Genomic DNA, 15347 nt, shown 5'->3' with positions numbered 1-15347 from the left:
AATGTGTGGTTGCTTCTTGAGGGCCCCCTATTGGGGACCTGGCCCGCAAGCCAGGCATGTGCCCTGACTGGGAATGGAACCAATGACTCTTTGGATTGCAGATGGGCACTCAATCCACTGAGCTACACCAGCCAGAGCAGGTGGCATATTCTTTACAAATCAACCAAACAATAGCTTCAGTAGAAACCTGCTATGGGAGGGGAGGCATTAAGTGGGAAATATTTCTAGGGAGATTCTTTGTCCACTTTTCCCTCCAGGAGTTGTCAGAGTGGGCAAAATCTGTCTGCTGCAGATGCCCAGGTAGGAAACGGGACCTTAAAGCTTTTTCTACAGGTGAGGCCCATAGCACTCACTATCCTGGGGACAGGACCTAGGGCTTTCTAATGGACTCAGTTTGAGAGACTTCCTCATTCCCCTTCCCCCTCTTGTTCACAGTGCACCTTAGCATACTAAATGTTGTAAGAACTCATGAAGTACAGAAACCTGATTCTCAAACTTACTTGACCTAAAAATTAGGCAGAATAGTGTGGCCAACCCTCTGAGTGAAATGCTGTTATTCAGAGCTTTACTTAAAGTCCCACCCATCATAAGTTTGGCCCTATCAGAAAGGACCGACTCCGGAAAGCTTTGATCCTAGAATCTGTCAGGTTTGTTGTCTGTTCAAGAGTCTGTCAGCCATTAACTGAAGGATGATAAGTAGTTTTATTTTGTTTTAATGTTTTATTTATTTTTGGAGAGAGGAAGAGAGTGAGAGAAATATCAATGTAGGAGAGAAACATCGGCTGCCTCTCATTATGTGTCCCAGCTGGGGACCAAACCTGCAACCCGGGCATGTGCCCTGACCAGGCATCAAACAGATGACATTTTGCTTTGCAAGAAGATGTCCAACCAACTGAGCCACACTTGTCAGGGCAATAAGTAGTTCTTCACTGAAGAACATGAGGAAATGAGTTTAAAACAGAGGATGATGAACATGTTTTAGAACTAGACAGAGGTGTTGCGTGTACGACATTGTAATTGGACTAAGTGCTACTGAATTTAAAATGGTTAATTTTTTGTTATGTAAATTGCACCTCAGTAAAAATAAAACCGCTACTGTTTTATGTGTGAAACACTTCTAACAGTGGAAGAGGCAATCCTAAGAAGCATACATGTTTTGGGGGTTGGTAATAGGGTATGGCTGGTCTCTTGTAGCCAAAGAACTCTCAAAGTTCATGAAGGCATTGCTTTTAATTGACCATTCTCAATCTCACTTCCTGAGTCTCAATCTCACTACCTCTCAAGGCATATTTAGTATTCATTATATAAGAAGATTTTATTATGATTCTTAGATTTAATGAGAATAATTGGTGTGTTGTCAAGTTATCTGAGGTTGGCAAGCAGCCGGGAAACTATAGCCACAGTCAGCAATAACAATTTCCTGAAAGAGGACAAGTTTTTCTCTTAGAATGCCTTCCAACTCTTACATTGGCTTTGTTCAGCACTGCCCTTAGCCCGTTGTTATTTCAACTTAAGGGTTACAAGGCCCTGAGGTGTTCTGCATTTGCAAAGGGAAGATTGGTCATTAGAAGGAATAAGGTATGAAAGTTTCTGCTGTTTTTTTTTTTTTTTAAAAAAACAAGCCAGTTTATTTTATATCATATGCTACAAACAGTATTATCTGTCTGGATATTCTTTCATAAATAAATTAAGAAATAGATGAATCGATGACAAGTGAATCGACTTTTGGATAAACAAAAAAACTGGACAGTTTACAATTCCACCCAAAGTGTATGAAGCTTCCCTTTTCTCAGCACCCTTGCCAAATTTATTATTTATTGACTTTTTGATAACAGCCATCCTGATAGATGTGAGGTGATAGCTCATTGTGGTTTTCCACTGTGTAATTCTCCATTTCCTAGTATGTTTTCTAAAAAGGTACTATTTTTAAAAAAGATTTTATTTACTTTTAGAGAGAGGGGAAGGGAGGGAGAAAGGGGAGAGAAGCATCAGTCAGTTTCCTCTTGCATGTCCCCCAACTGGGGTTCTGGCCTGCAACCCAGGAATGTGCCCTGACTAGGAATGAAACTGACCAGTGACCTTTTCATTTGCAGGCTGGTACTCACTGCACTGAGTCACACCAGCCAAGACAAAAGGTACTATTTTTTACTAGTCCCACCTATAACATCTTCTACAGATTTTTTCACCAAATGAGATGAGATACACAATTCACCCTTACACTCACTCTCAGGGTGGTGTGGCTGATAGAGACTGGAGTCAAATGTGTAATTATGGGGGTAAGGCAGGCTAGGCCACACCTTAATGGGGTTTGTGGCCCATGATAGATTCTGATCTTATGCATAAACGGGACGGGAAATCATTGACAGTGTATTAAACAGTTGGAAGGATATAATTTGAATGCTGTGCAGAATGAAATATAGGTGGGCCATGAGGAAATGCAACATAAGTCTTGTAGGACAAGAGAGTGGGCTGGAGGTGCACAGTGATGTGGGGAGGGACTTGATAGACTGGAGAGACTGGAAATACAGCACTTGGGATATAAACTTTGTAGAACTTGATGTTTGAATCAGCACTAGGAAGATAAACCCTATTTAAAATTTCTAGAAACTTGCAAATTTGCACTAACAGCTCAAAGTACTGGTTGCTACGAGTTTTCCTCATTCAAGCACATCCTCTCCATATGGAAAGATTTGAGTGTTGGTGAAGAACATGCAACTACCAGGGAAATGAATGTGAGCATTGACCCAGAGTGGAGTAGGTGGTGGGTTTATCTTTAACCGTAGACTTTTGGCCATTTAATGAAACACCCTCACAAAAGTTATGTCACATAAAGCAAGACTTGTCCAACTACAGGGTGCTGCACAAGTGGTTTTATTTTTTTATTATTATTATTATTTTTACTTACTGACTTTACAGAGAGGGAGGAACATCAACTTGTCTCACTTATTCATGCATTCATTGGGTGACTCTTGTATGTGCCCTGACCTGGGATCAAACCCACAACCTCGGTATATCACGATGCTCTGAGCTACCCAGGTAGGGCACAAGTGATTCTTTTAAATTCTTGGATTCCTATAGAAGCACTATGAGCTGGAAGGAACCTCAGGAGCACTTTGTCCATTTCCCTATTTTTGCAGTTGAGAGGCTCAACTTGTTCAAGGTCACATGAATCTCATGGCTGACTTTGGATTTGCTTGAGATCTCACATTCCAGGCAGACCTTTCCAGTAACTTCTGAGCCTTGGTTTCTTCATCTGTAAAATGGAGCGATACATCCTTTGTAGGATGGTTTGCAAGGATGTGAATCTGCATGAAGCTCTTGGCCTAGTGCTAGGCTTATACCATACTTAATGAGGGTTAGCTGTTATCGTTGGCTACAGGGCCACATCTAACCTTGGAATAACACAAAGACCCAGACACAAGGGCCAAGCCCAGGATGATGATGTAAATCTATCAAAAGAGAAAGTGAGGACACTGGGAAAACATAATGCCCAAATATTAGTTCTAGCTCCAGCACCAGCCATGCTGTATGAATTGGCAAAACTTTTCCACATGTAAGTTCATCTTCCATAGTAAAAGTATGCAGGAATTCTTCTGGAAGGAACTCTGCAGGCATGTGGGTAGGCATGCTAGCTGTCACTGCGCAGGAATTAAACAGCCCACACAGGAGGACAGGGGCATGGATGTCACTCTAGCCTGTTGCCTGTGCTCCTTGGCTTCTCCCCAGGGCCCCATGCCATAGGGGTGAAGGGTCAAAACAGAAAAGGCATTAAGTTTTTTCCTGTTAGGGCCCAGAAGGAAGTTGGAAAACTGCCCGAAGTGCCTGTGTTCCCCAGCTTGAGGACTGTTCTTCCTGCTTCATCATCATGAAAAGGTCTCTGACAGGAGATGTTAGTGACTTTTGAGACTTTAAAGAAACCAAGGACGCTTGTGCTTTCTGCTCAATCAGGCAGAAATAAACAAATCTAACCTCAAAATAATTGTAAGTGGCCCCTATATTTTAGAAGTTCATATTTTCCTCTTTGTGTCTGGAAAGATGACCAAAGTTGGCAACATTGCCAGGCTGCTGGGGGCAGTGCTGGAAGCCATGGCCAGGCTTCAACAAAGGCCCTGGCTGCAGCCTGTGGGGCCCAGAAGGCCAAATACAGCTTCTCTACTAGGTGCTGCATTTTAAGCAGGACTGGGGATGTATGTGGTGGGTAACTCCCTTAATTTTGTCCCCAGGGTGGCCACCAGTGCCCACCCTCTGAGGCAGTAACAAAAAGGGATGCCTGACACAGGTTTTATTGTTTCCACTTTATTGCTCAAGTGCAGAACTTGAGATGAGCCTGGACCTTCAGCAACATGCAAAGAGGCTGAGGTGGTGAGGGGGGGTGGGGGGGACGTGACCTGACTGAGAGGAAATACTGGAAGGGGATACAGGGTGTGGTCACCATGATACCAGAAGACATCAACCACACCATCTGGGTGAGGAAGGGAACAGAGAGAGGTAATGGGCACAACAGTGGTTTTTCCCATGCCCCTAGCACCCACATGGAGGCCACATGTTTTGAAATGGACAGGGAGGAGGAAAATGGCTGCCCAGGAGGTGTCCCTCTACACCCTGGTTTCACATCTGACCCCACATCCATACTACTAACCCCCTTCTACCATTTGACAAATTGACAACAAAGAGGAAGCAAAATAAATTAACATCCTTATGAGGGTGTGTAGACGGACATTCGTTCATGTGTAATGGGGGAAGGGGGAGAGGAAGAAGGGGTAAAACACCTGAAATGATCCCCACCTCAATCCCCTTAGCCTACTCCTTTCCCCCTTTCGCCAAAGCCACCATCCAACTACATAGAAAAATAAAGGTCTAATTCACTCAAAATTCTTCAGTTTTTTACAAAACGAATAGGGTGGAGCAGAGGAGGGAGCAGGGGAAGCAGGTAGCTGCAGAAATAAGGCTGGGGAGAGGCTATGCTTCCGTTTCCACCTGAGACTGGCTCCCTGCCACATCCTTCTGCTCATCCTTCATCTCTGCATCAGCATGGTCCCCTGCTGCCTTGGCCTGTGAGAAGAAAGAGGATGAATTCCAGTTCTCATTTGATGCAGTCACCTGATGAGAAAGGTGACTTTTATTCCATGTCCCCACACTCTTGCCTACCTGCACTCAACCGATCTGGTGAGACATACCTAGCACCCTGACACCATGTATATATTCACCACACATACTCATTCCCAAGTGAAAAAAAAATGTATACATTGCCCTGGCTGGTGTGGCTCAGTGGATTGAGCACTGGCCTGTGAACCAAAGGGTCACCTGTTCGATTCCCAGTTAGGGCACATGCCTGGGTTGCAGGCCAGGTCAGGTCCCAAGTGGGGGAATGTGAAAGAGGCAACCACACATTGATGTTTCTCTCCCTCCCTCCCCTGTCTAAAATAAATAAAATCTAAAAAAGAAACCCAAAAACAAAAACATAAAACCCAAAAAGCATTAACTTCTAGCAGAATTAGACAGACACAGCAATTACTTTTCGAGATGTGTCCTGAAGATACACTTGCACATGTTCAAAACTATGAATTTATAAGATGATTTCTTGCAATACTGTTTAGAACTGTACTTGTCCACCATGGTAGCCAATGTGGCTACTGACCACTTCAAACATGGCTAGATCACACCCTGGCTGGTGTGGCTCAGTGGACTGAGTACTGGCCTGCGATTCAAAGGGTCAAACCAGCATTCGATTCCCAGTCTAGGGCAGACGCCTGTGTTGAGGGCCAGGTCCCCAGTGGGAGGCATGTGAGAGGCAACCACACACTGGTGTTTCTCTTTCTCCCTCCTTTCCCTCCTCTCTAAAAAATAAATAAAATTTAAAAAAAATTAAAAAATAAACATGGCTAGATCAAATTGATGTGTTTTAAGTATAAAACAAGCATTGAATTTTTATGACTTAGTCTAAAACACATGAATTCAATTTAAAAGAATTACATGTTGCAATATTTAGATGCCCTGGGTCACCTAGAAAGTACTAAAATTAATTTTAGCCCTGGCTGGTGTGGCTCCGTGGGTTGAGTACCGGCCTGTGAACCAGAAGGTTGCTAGTTAGATTCCCAGTCAGGGCACATGCCTGGGTTGCGGGCCAGGTCCCCCGTTGAGGGTGTGTGAGAGGGAGTCAATTGATATTTCTCTTTCCCTTCCCCTCTCTAAAAATAATAAAATCTTAAAAGAAATTAATTTTACCTATTTCTTTTTCTTTAACATAGCTACTAGGATATTTAACATTATGTATGTGGTTTGCGTTTTATATTTATTGGACAGTGTTAGGTTAGGACACTGACTAGAAATAGGGTACTGGGCAAATGAGATATGATGTATCTGTGCAATCAAATACTAACTACATAAGCATAGGAAAGAACATGAAAGCTCTTTTGGTTATTGATGTAAAATAAGCATCTAGGTTTGATATCAAGAAAGCATGGTATAGAAAACAGGTAGAGCATGTTGCCTTTTATTAGGGAAAAGGGAGAAAACATCAATGTGTCTGCTTGTAAATGTGTTCAATATACTGGAATAATGTAAGAACCGGTAATATCAGTTGCTTTTGAGCAGTGGTAGACTTTTTCCTACACGTTCTTTTCGTACAATTTGAATTTAACTATGTAATTGCATTACTATTTTAAAAAGGGACCGAGAACACGTTGGGAAGCACACTGGGCAATTGAGTCCTGACCTCTAGGACTTGCAAGTGGTTTCCTGTCCTGACCACCAAGGAATGCTAACCCTGCCAGCAGGGGTTTTTACTCAGAGAACATCCATGCCACTGCTCCAGGGATGAGGGCAACTTCTGGTTTCCAGAACTGGCACAGACAACCACAGGCACAAAGAGCCCACCTGGGTTGGACACAGGGACGAGGAGTTAAGATGGACGGAAGAGATATTACCTCGTCCCTACACCTGTCTAAATCCTCACCTTGCTCTCCTCCTCAGCCAGCCTTTCAAACATATTGGCATAGAGCTTCTTCTCCCGTGCAAGCTGCTTGCGGATCCGCTGATGGCAGACAGCCAGCTGGGCCTTGGCGGCTTTGTTGCTGGGGTAGAGCTGCAGGACCTTCTGGAAGTCAGCCCGTGCCAAGTCAAAGTCACTCACTGCCAGGTGGGCCTCTCCCCGGCGGAAAAGGCCCTTCTCATTGTTGCTGTCCAGCTCCAGGGCCTAATAATGGAGGAGGAATCAACAGTGAGACCTCAGCTCCTACAGAGGTCAGATGAGCTATCTGACCAAGACTGGGTTTTCAAGGTATTCTCAGCAGGATGATGGGGAATGCAAATGGCTGGCTCTGCCCATAAAAGAATGAAACTTGGGGCAGTAAATGGAAAAGACCAAGGTCTATGAAGGAATCTCATTCAATCCAAGAGGCAGAGAGGGAAGACAGGTCTTCAGATGGAGGAGGACCTTAGATATCATTCTCATTCTCTTTAGAATAAGGGAGGTATGTAAGAGGGAGAGGCTAAGAATCGGGGTGAAACAAGCACTTAAGTAGCTCTTCCCGTTCAGTGTGTCCATTTACTTATGGGTCAGTTTCCTCCTACCACTGAAGCCAAGGTGCTTGCTTCTCATCCCCTGCCTCTGGGTCCTGAATCGCTGAGCTCCCAATGGTCCATCCTGCTTTTTCCTACCTCAGTCACTGAGGGCAACTTTCAGACATGCTAGCAGCTCACCCCCAACCTCGCCTGTGAATGCTGCTCTCATACTTCCTTAAAGGGGCCTCACCTTGTTACAGCTCTCAATGGCAGCTGAGAAGGCCTGTAGTTTCAGATGACACATGGCCAAGTTGAGATGGGAAGCTAGCCGAAGGGCCTGTGCCTTCTGTGCGTCCTCATCAGAGAAACTTGACTCGTATTCCAACCAGGACACAATCTTCTTATATTGAAGTAAAGCCTGCTTGTACTTGCCTTCCTAGATTGGGAGGGTGGCTCAGGTACACAGCACAGGCTCAGTGGCACCAGGCTGTCATACCCTGCAGTCATTAGTGACCCATAGGCCTAAGAGAGTCCTGCCCACCCCCACCCTCAATGCCCCCAGGCAAGACCAGCTAGCTGTGCTAAGTGAAGACTGCAGGTGTCACTTGTCCACTCCCTGGCAGAAACTGACCTCAGCCATTGGCAGGGAAAGGTGGGCCCAGAGGAGCCCTCCCTGGGCGTGTCCTCAGGACCATGGCTGCTGGCTCACCTTGAAGTACACAGTGCCTCGCTCTTTCACTATGGAGCTCTGTTCCAGCTTCTCCTCTGAATTCATCTCCCAAGACTCCTTGGCCTGCCATTCCCCAAAGGAGAAACACAACCATCATCAACCCCAAACAGTCACCTCCAGGGAGGACAGGACTTCAGCATGGGAAGGACCTTGAGCCAACTTACCTTCTCAAAACTCTGGAGGTGGATTTCATATTTCAGGTCAGCGTTTGGTGGGATTTGGAACTTTTCCTTCCCAACACTGCCAAAAGCATAGCTGTGGGGGCAGAAAAAGCCTCTAAGCCATCTCATCAGTAGTTCACCTGCTCTGCACCGAAAAAACCTCCTGTTTCCCCAGAAGCACCTCCCTGTCCTGTGTCAGAATCTTCCCCGACCTCCGAACACATTACTTGTTCTCTTAGTATCTTCCATACCCTTGTGACAACTCATGCTAAATTACACTGGCGTGATTACTAACTGAAATGGCATCTCACTGAGAAATGAGTCAATAGGTGGCAGGAACAATGTCTCTGAGTAACTAGAGATTGTCAGCATCGTGGACGGCACACAGTAAGTGTGCTTCCATAAATGTCACCAACGAGTGAGTGAACCAATGAACACGAAAACCTTGATGTCGGTGAAGGAGAGAGTCTGTAGCAGCCTTGACTGGAAAGATTATGCTTTGATCCAAGGAGATGTGGAAAACTGTGGCCACACTCCTAAATACAGCAAAGAGGCCATAATGGCCTATGTTTGGTGTGCCCAGAGGCACAGTGAACACGAATGAGGCTGTGGGGGGTAGTGAACACACACCGAGGAGACGATATACATGGCCAGTCATTTAACTCACTGGGGACATGTAGATCTCTGACTTCAGTTCACCCACCTGCTCTACCAAGCCCACTCCTTACCTGGGCTTGAGGTACACAATGGAATGTTCTCCTTTTTCCATGTGCTGAATGGCTTTCTCCAGCCCACTAGGCAGATCCAGACTCTCCCCCTCGCCGATCTCAAAGTGGAGCTCCCGCTGGTCAAAAAGCTGGTCCTTGCAGTACCCTTCCAGTGCGACTGGCATGCAAGAAAGGCAATGTACCAAGTGCATGAGCGGGGAGGTGACTGAAGAAGGATGCCATTGGCATCCCTCCATGGTCTCATCACTTCCTGCCCCCAGGACACCCTGGTGTTCTCACATTTGGAGGGATGATAAAAGGGTATGTTCCAATCCCTCATTTTACAGACCAAAAAAGAGGATCAGAGAAAGGAAGTAACCTGCCCAAAGCCACCCAGAGACTAAGTATCGGAAACTGAATTAAAACCTGCCTACTGTCTTACCCTCCACCACAGCACCCTCATTGGGCCTGGCATAGCCTTCGCCCCGAGTCCGTATTCTCCTGATGATTCCTCCATCTTCTTCCTCTGTTAGGTCCTCTCCCTTGAACTCACACAACTCTACCTGTGGGGCAAGGTGTAGGGCGACAAGTCCTGTCAGCACTAACTTGTCAACAGTGAGACACAACCTCCCTCTCATTTAGAGGAGTCCCTCCTAACTGCCAGACAAGGTCTGACCAGGAGGGCAGCTACTCTAGGAGTGAACGAAGTGGCACTTTTGCCAAGTTCTCAGGATTTGTCCCAGCCTCAACTTTGGTAGAGGTGGGCAGGCCACCCAGATTTCAGTTAACCTCAGGAGATCAATCTATTTGCTACCTGCTCTGCACAATGAGAACATGTTCTAGTCAATCCTGACTCAGCTAGCCCAATCTGATAGCATTAGAAATGACCCAACATCTTTCAGCAGTCTTCTGAACATTCTCCAAGTCATTAGGGCTCAGCTACTTGCAGACTGACCTGTGTCAATTCCACCTCCTCAGAGGAAACTTTCCTCACCTCCCTGACCCACAGGGGAGGCAGCCCTCCCCTCCTCTTATCTCTAGGCGCCCACATTCTATAGTGTCATTTGTAACTGCATACACATTCTGACCTCCTGGCTCCTTTCAGTTCAAATTATACCCCATCTCCTCTGGGCACCGCTCTTGAGATAAACATGTCTCCGCCCATTACTGCCTCAAGTCTGAAGAGGGGCCATGGCCACCTCTTCCCACCTGAAACCTCCATTGTAGCCTCTGTCCTGGGAGCAGTAACCTATGTGCACAGCAAAGCCAACTGCCCTCGCTATTTCTCTTTCCCTTTAAGGCCAGACCCTTAGCTTTGGCTACACTGTCTCCAAGCTGCAGGAAGCACTGGAGGGCAGCCTGGCCCTGAGCTGAGATTAAGGCTGGCTCTTTTGCCTTGCTCTCTGGCTGGATGCTTACCTCAAACACGAGTGTGGCATTGGAAGGGATTTTTGGAGGGCTGCCTGCCAAACCGTAGGCATATTCTGGCTTGCAGGTGATGCGGCATACTTCTCCCACCTTCATGGTTGCTACAGCAATGTCCCAAGCCTTGATGACCTCCCCTGTAGGTACAGAAAGCAAACAGGTCCTTCTTCCTTGGCAGGGAACTGACTCTGGGCTCAGTGGCCCTAGAGTACAATGCCTGAGGGGAAGCTGGACACTCTTTAGTAATAGGACCAGGAAGGTAGAAATGCATGGCTGCAAACAGTGCTGTCATCTCAGACCTCTTATAAAACAAACAGAAAAACAAAACTGCTCAGCTCTGGAAGAAAGAAGTTCAAGAAACAAGGCAGTCACTTCTGAAGAGGAAGTGGGGTACTCACAGAGGAAGGAAAGAAATCAGTATACTTCTAGGATAGCAGGAGAAAAAGGAGTAACAACAACAAAAATTTGCAGTTTGCACTAAACCACTCCTCCTCAAGCTTCTGAAGACATGGTTCCTACTTGTGACAGCTTACAGTCTCCTGGAAACCTAGCTACCAAGCCTAGGTTTTGCCTACCTTTTCCCAGATCAAAGGAGAATTTGTCTTTGCGGTCCAGACTGGAGTCAAACTTGGTGCCATCTAACAACCAGCCAGTGTAGTGAACAAGGACTCGGTCCCCAGTCATGGGCATCTCTGTGCCCATGCCCTCTCGCTTGATGACCTGGGAGGAAGGGGGAGAAGGTGAGTACCTAGCGATGGGGGCAGAAAGAGGCACAAAACAGCCTGCATGTTTCTGACAGGTACATAGGGGGAGTCTCCTTCCTCCTTGCAAATAGAGTCAAGGGACCAGTCGCAAAGGATTCGGAAACAAAGCTTGGCTAGAAGCCAAATGACCTCCCCGTCTTTCTGGAGGTGTGACACGACTTGGTTTGAAAAACTGGAGACAAGCCCTGGCCATGTTGCGCAGTTGGTTAGAGTGCTGTCCCAACACGCCAACGCTGCAGGTTTGATCTCCAGTCAGAGCACATACACAAGCAGCAACCAATAAGTGGAACAACAAATAGGTCTCACTCTTAAACAACAACAACAACAACAAACAAAAAAAACCCTGGAGACAAAAGACCCAAGTTCAAGTTTTTGCTGTATGATCTTGGATAGCCACCCAACCTCTCTAGACCTTATTTGGAGTGATGACCATCTCTATCAGAGTTGGAGGATTCAATTGGTAAAGTTTATCAGCAGCAAAGGAAGACGTATTTATGCTCTATGTTCTCATTCTTCCTAAATGCCAGCGACCCTCCGATCAGTCGGGTTTGTAGATCAGGAGAGGAGTGTGAGTAATGAAGCGTCTGAAAGAGGGAATCTACCAGACTGTAGACAGCACAGGGGCTGCCGATCAGGCCTTTAACTCGGACTCAGGACATGGGCGTTCCTGACTGGTAGGCTAGTTTAAGTCTTTTATTTCCGGGCTAAGAGTATTTCCCAGGAATTTATAAGCCTCAGCTTCTCTTCCTTAGCATTTATCAAAGGTCCGTCCATAGGCCACCTGGTAGGTGGGTCATGCCCTCTAAAGGAAGGGTTCCGTGATAGATCAGACAGGGTATTGAGTAGAAAAGTTAAGGGAAATGAGCAGAGGATAAAAGGGGAAATGACCCTTCCTGGAATAAACACCTGCTAGTAATCACTAGGACCCTGGAGGGAGAAGGGAAAGCCACATGCCCACGGGGACAGCAGCCTGAGATTCCAAGATCTTGGGGGAAAGTCACATGCATTTCTGGAGCAGATAGGGACTGCTGGAGGTTTGCCTATCTCTCACGCACAGCAGCAGGCTCCCAAGCAAACCACCTACTTTAGGCCCCAAACCCCAAGTCCCAAATCAGGAAGGTGGGGGGGCGGTCGGAGGTGGAAAGAGGAACTACAGGTCCCAGCATGCACCGCTCCTTCGGTTTCCCGGGGTTGGGGGAGGGGATACAGCATGCCTGAGCGGGTGACTTAGCTAAGTCCCAGCCTTTAGAAAGGGACTAACGAGAGGGTGGAGAGTGCCAGAACCTTCCTCGAGGCCAGGTCCGGGGGGCCAAGTTGCACAGGAGGCTCTGGGGCACGAAATTACTCTTGTGATCCGCTTCTGGTCCTAGCTACTATTTAATTGCCAAGGGTTGGCGAGCTCTCGCACCACCACCGATGAAGGCGGCCGGGGCCTTCCAGGCTGCGGCTGGCAGGGATGGAGCTGGCAGCTTCGCCGCAGCTGCGGGGTCGCAGCAGGCCGCGCCCCGGGTGCATGCTGCCCGAGGACCCTAGCTGCCGCTCCCGAGCTCCGTGCGCCCGTCCCTCCCCTTTTCCCCGCCCCCAGCACGCCGCAGTTGGCGGGCGGCAGGGCTGGGGGCTTGAGTCCAGACCACCGGTCTCCAAGGGGGCTAGAATAATGGCCAAGAGTACGTCCGCGCACCCAGGCTACCCCTTTCAGAGCCTGCGGCCGCCTTCAACTCCCAAACTACGCAGCCTGGTTCAGGAAGGCAATGCAACCGACCGCCGGCTGCCCGAAAACTCAACGACTGGCCCGGAGCCTGCACAGGCGGCCGTCCCCGCCCAGTGCCTTCGGAGGGGGCTTCCAGGCTCGGCGGGAGGGCGGCTGTGATGGGCGCTCCGGGCTCGGCGGCCCCCAGTTGGCCCTGTGCTACCCCGGCGCCCCTGCCCTTACCTTCAGCACGCCTTCATCCTGCTTGGGGCTGACGTCCACTCCCTCGATTCCGAGGGGCACCGGCTGCACTCCACTCTCGGCCGCCTTCATCTCCTCGGCGGTCATGGCCGCTTCTAGCGCCGTTTACTCCGGGAGCTGGGCAGTGGGCGCGAGCCAAGACCTCTCGGCCGCCACCCTGCCTGCACCAGGGTGCGGGTGCCGGCTTTGCAGCCTCTGACCTACGAACTAACTGGTCCAGGGCTCGAGCCCTTCAGGATCACCGCGCGCTCGCAGCCCCCAGCAGAGCCGGGCTAGGGAGGCGGAGTAGGTGTGCACAGTGCGGCCGAGGGAGCGATTGGTCCCACCCGCCGCGGAGGGAGAGGCTGGGAGGAGCCGGAGCGGGAGCGCAGGACTGAGCGGGTAGGGGTGTAGAAGTTTCTCGAGATGCCCGCGGCTAAGGGGGTTGGGGCTATAATGCTGTGGGGGCTACTGTGAAATCTTCTATTAGTAGTTCATTCCTCCTGCTGGCTGCCCGGCCCACCTCCCGCAACTCCTTGGATCTTCGGAATCTGAGGACCGCCCTTCCTTCCCCGGCACTACGCTCTCCTGGCCCGCCCTCCCTCCCTCCCTCCCTCCCCCGCTTCCCAGTCTAACCGGATTCTTCCAGATCCTTTTCCAGGCCCCTACATCACTGCCGTACCTATCCTGCCAAGCCAGATCCGCCCCATACCTTGCAGCCCGCTGCGTGGTTAGCTCAGAGAGTGGTTTGCGGGATGTCAGTGGCAGCGCGTTGGTCCCCCTGGAGGCCCCAGACGAGCGTATTTATAAATGCCAACCGTAAATACCGGCGGCAAGGTCTCCCTGCGTTCCCTCGGCAAGGACACTTAACGAATTGGGGAGGAGGACGGGAAGGGAATAGGAACCGGGGGCGGGGTGGGGAGGCGCAGTGAGTGAGGAGCGCTTACCCCAGTGCACTGAACTGGACGAGAGCAGCCTCAATTTCCCCACAACTGGGAAGATGTGCCGCCTTCAGCTCTTTAAAAGTCTTGGAGAAGTCGATTTGCAAGAAATGACCTGCTTAGCTAAGGGTTCTTAAACGGGGCACGTACTGAATGGTCCATCCCCGACAATAATTAAACTGCTCTTTAGGTTAATATTTAAAAACAAAAAATGGTTTCAATTCATGAAAAAGTCGTTCAATTTTACTCAAGGCCGTGGCAGCGTATATTTTCTTATTATTTGATTCCCAAGTGTTTGCGGAGTGCAGAGCACCTGTGTGGTGGGTCAAAGCTCTGCGACCCTAGTTATCTAAACAATTGCTTTTTGACAAAAAGATTCTTGTAGAGAGCGTCTAGATTTTAGTAAGCACTTAACTCCAGTTTAGCATAGTGCCTGGTGAGTGGTATCAAATAATCACTGGCTATATGAATTTTATTGCAATAATAATAAAAACATTTTTTTGAGCACTGGCTATGGGCCTGGCACTGTGCTGTTGGAGGCAAACTGTCCATTTAGGTAGGTAACCAAAAGGGCTGTTACATATGAAATTTCAGTACCTTAACATAATGTGATAATTCAACTCATCATAGTCCTCTCTGATGGAACTTTACTGAGAGGAGATGCAGAAGAAATAAAACTGGTGCCTCCAGCAATTACAACTAAGACATTTCTCTTCCTTTTAAAAAAACATATTTTGTTTACTTATTTTTTTAGGGAAAGTGGAGGAGAGGTGGAAAGAGAGGGAGAGAAACATGGATGTGTGAGAGAAACATCTGTAGGTTGCTTTATCCAGGGACTTGGCCCATGTCCCAGGTATGTTCCCTGACAAGGAATCAAACCTGTGGCCTTTGGGTTTGCAGGACGACCATCGTCAAACCACTGAGCCACACCAATCAGGGCAAGATATTTCTTCTTAGATGACTGGGGCTTTGTTGGAAGGATATGGTGTCCAAACCCTCCAAACTTCCAGGTGATAGGGATGGAGGGTAGGGTGCTGGCTTGCAGGTGTGGCAGTGATCTTACTGTTGTCTGATGCACCTGCTTAGTCTGAGCATGTGCTAGTTTTTAATGCTAGGGCCATTGGGTATTGTTCAGCAGAAAAGGTTGGGATGGAAGAGAAAACTTCATCTTTAGAGTAATGCTTTT

At 48.1% G+C, this 15347-nt stretch overlaps 1 protein-coding gene across 2 annotated transcripts; it reads right to left on the bottom strand.

Annotated features, from left to right (window-relative positions):
* Nucleotides 1-4276: 4276 nt before the first annotated feature.
* On the bottom strand, nt 4277-13806 carry FKBP4 (FKBP prolyl isomerase 4). Of its 2 annotated transcripts, XM_053920907.1 has the most exons (11): nt 13224-13806; nt 11102-11246; nt 10521-10663; nt 9544-9664; nt 9123-9279; nt 8398-8488; nt 8213-8296; nt 7754-7939; nt 6956-7195; nt 5699-5837; nt 4277-5052 (listed from the first exon to the last, which is right to left on the bottom strand). In XM_053920907.1, the coding sequence occupies exons 1-10, from the start codon at nt 13326-13328 to the stop codon at nt 5706-5708; spliced, it is 1404 nt and encodes a 467-aa protein (XP_053776882.1). In that variant the 5' UTR covers nt 13329-13806; the 3' UTR covers nt 4277-5052; nt 5699-5705. The 2 variants fall into 2 exon arrangements, with proteins under 2 accessions (XP_053776882.1, XP_024423926.1); XM_024568158.3 differs by lacking the exon at nt 5699-5837 and having other exon boundaries at nt 13224-13803.
* Nucleotides 13807-15347: the final 1541 nt, after the last annotated feature.

Source organism: Desmodus rotundus, chromosome 3, assembly GCF_022682495.2.
Source record: "Desmodus rotundus isolate HL8 chromosome 3, HLdesRot8A.1, whole genome shotgun sequence".
NCBI lineage: Eukaryota > Metazoa > Chordata > Mammalia > Chiroptera > Phyllostomidae > Desmodus > Desmodus rotundus.
The sequence above is the reverse complement of the archived record's forward strand: the minus strand, read 5'-3'. Positions and strand labels throughout refer to the sequence as shown.

Coding starts and splice junctions, on each gene's coding strand:
- FKBP4 (XM_053920907.1), bottom strand. CDS start 13,328: ATGACCGCCGAGGAGATGAAGGCGGCCGAGAGTGGAGTGCAGCCGGTG. Junction 8,489..9,122: donor ATTGTGTACCTCAAGCCCAG/GTAAGGAGTGGG, acceptor CTGCCCCCACAG/CTATGCTTTTGGCAGTGTTG. Junction 8,297..8,397: donor ACCTCCAGAGTTTTGAGAAG/GTAAGTTGGCTC, acceptor GGGGAATGGCAG/GCCAAGGAGTCTTGGGAGAT.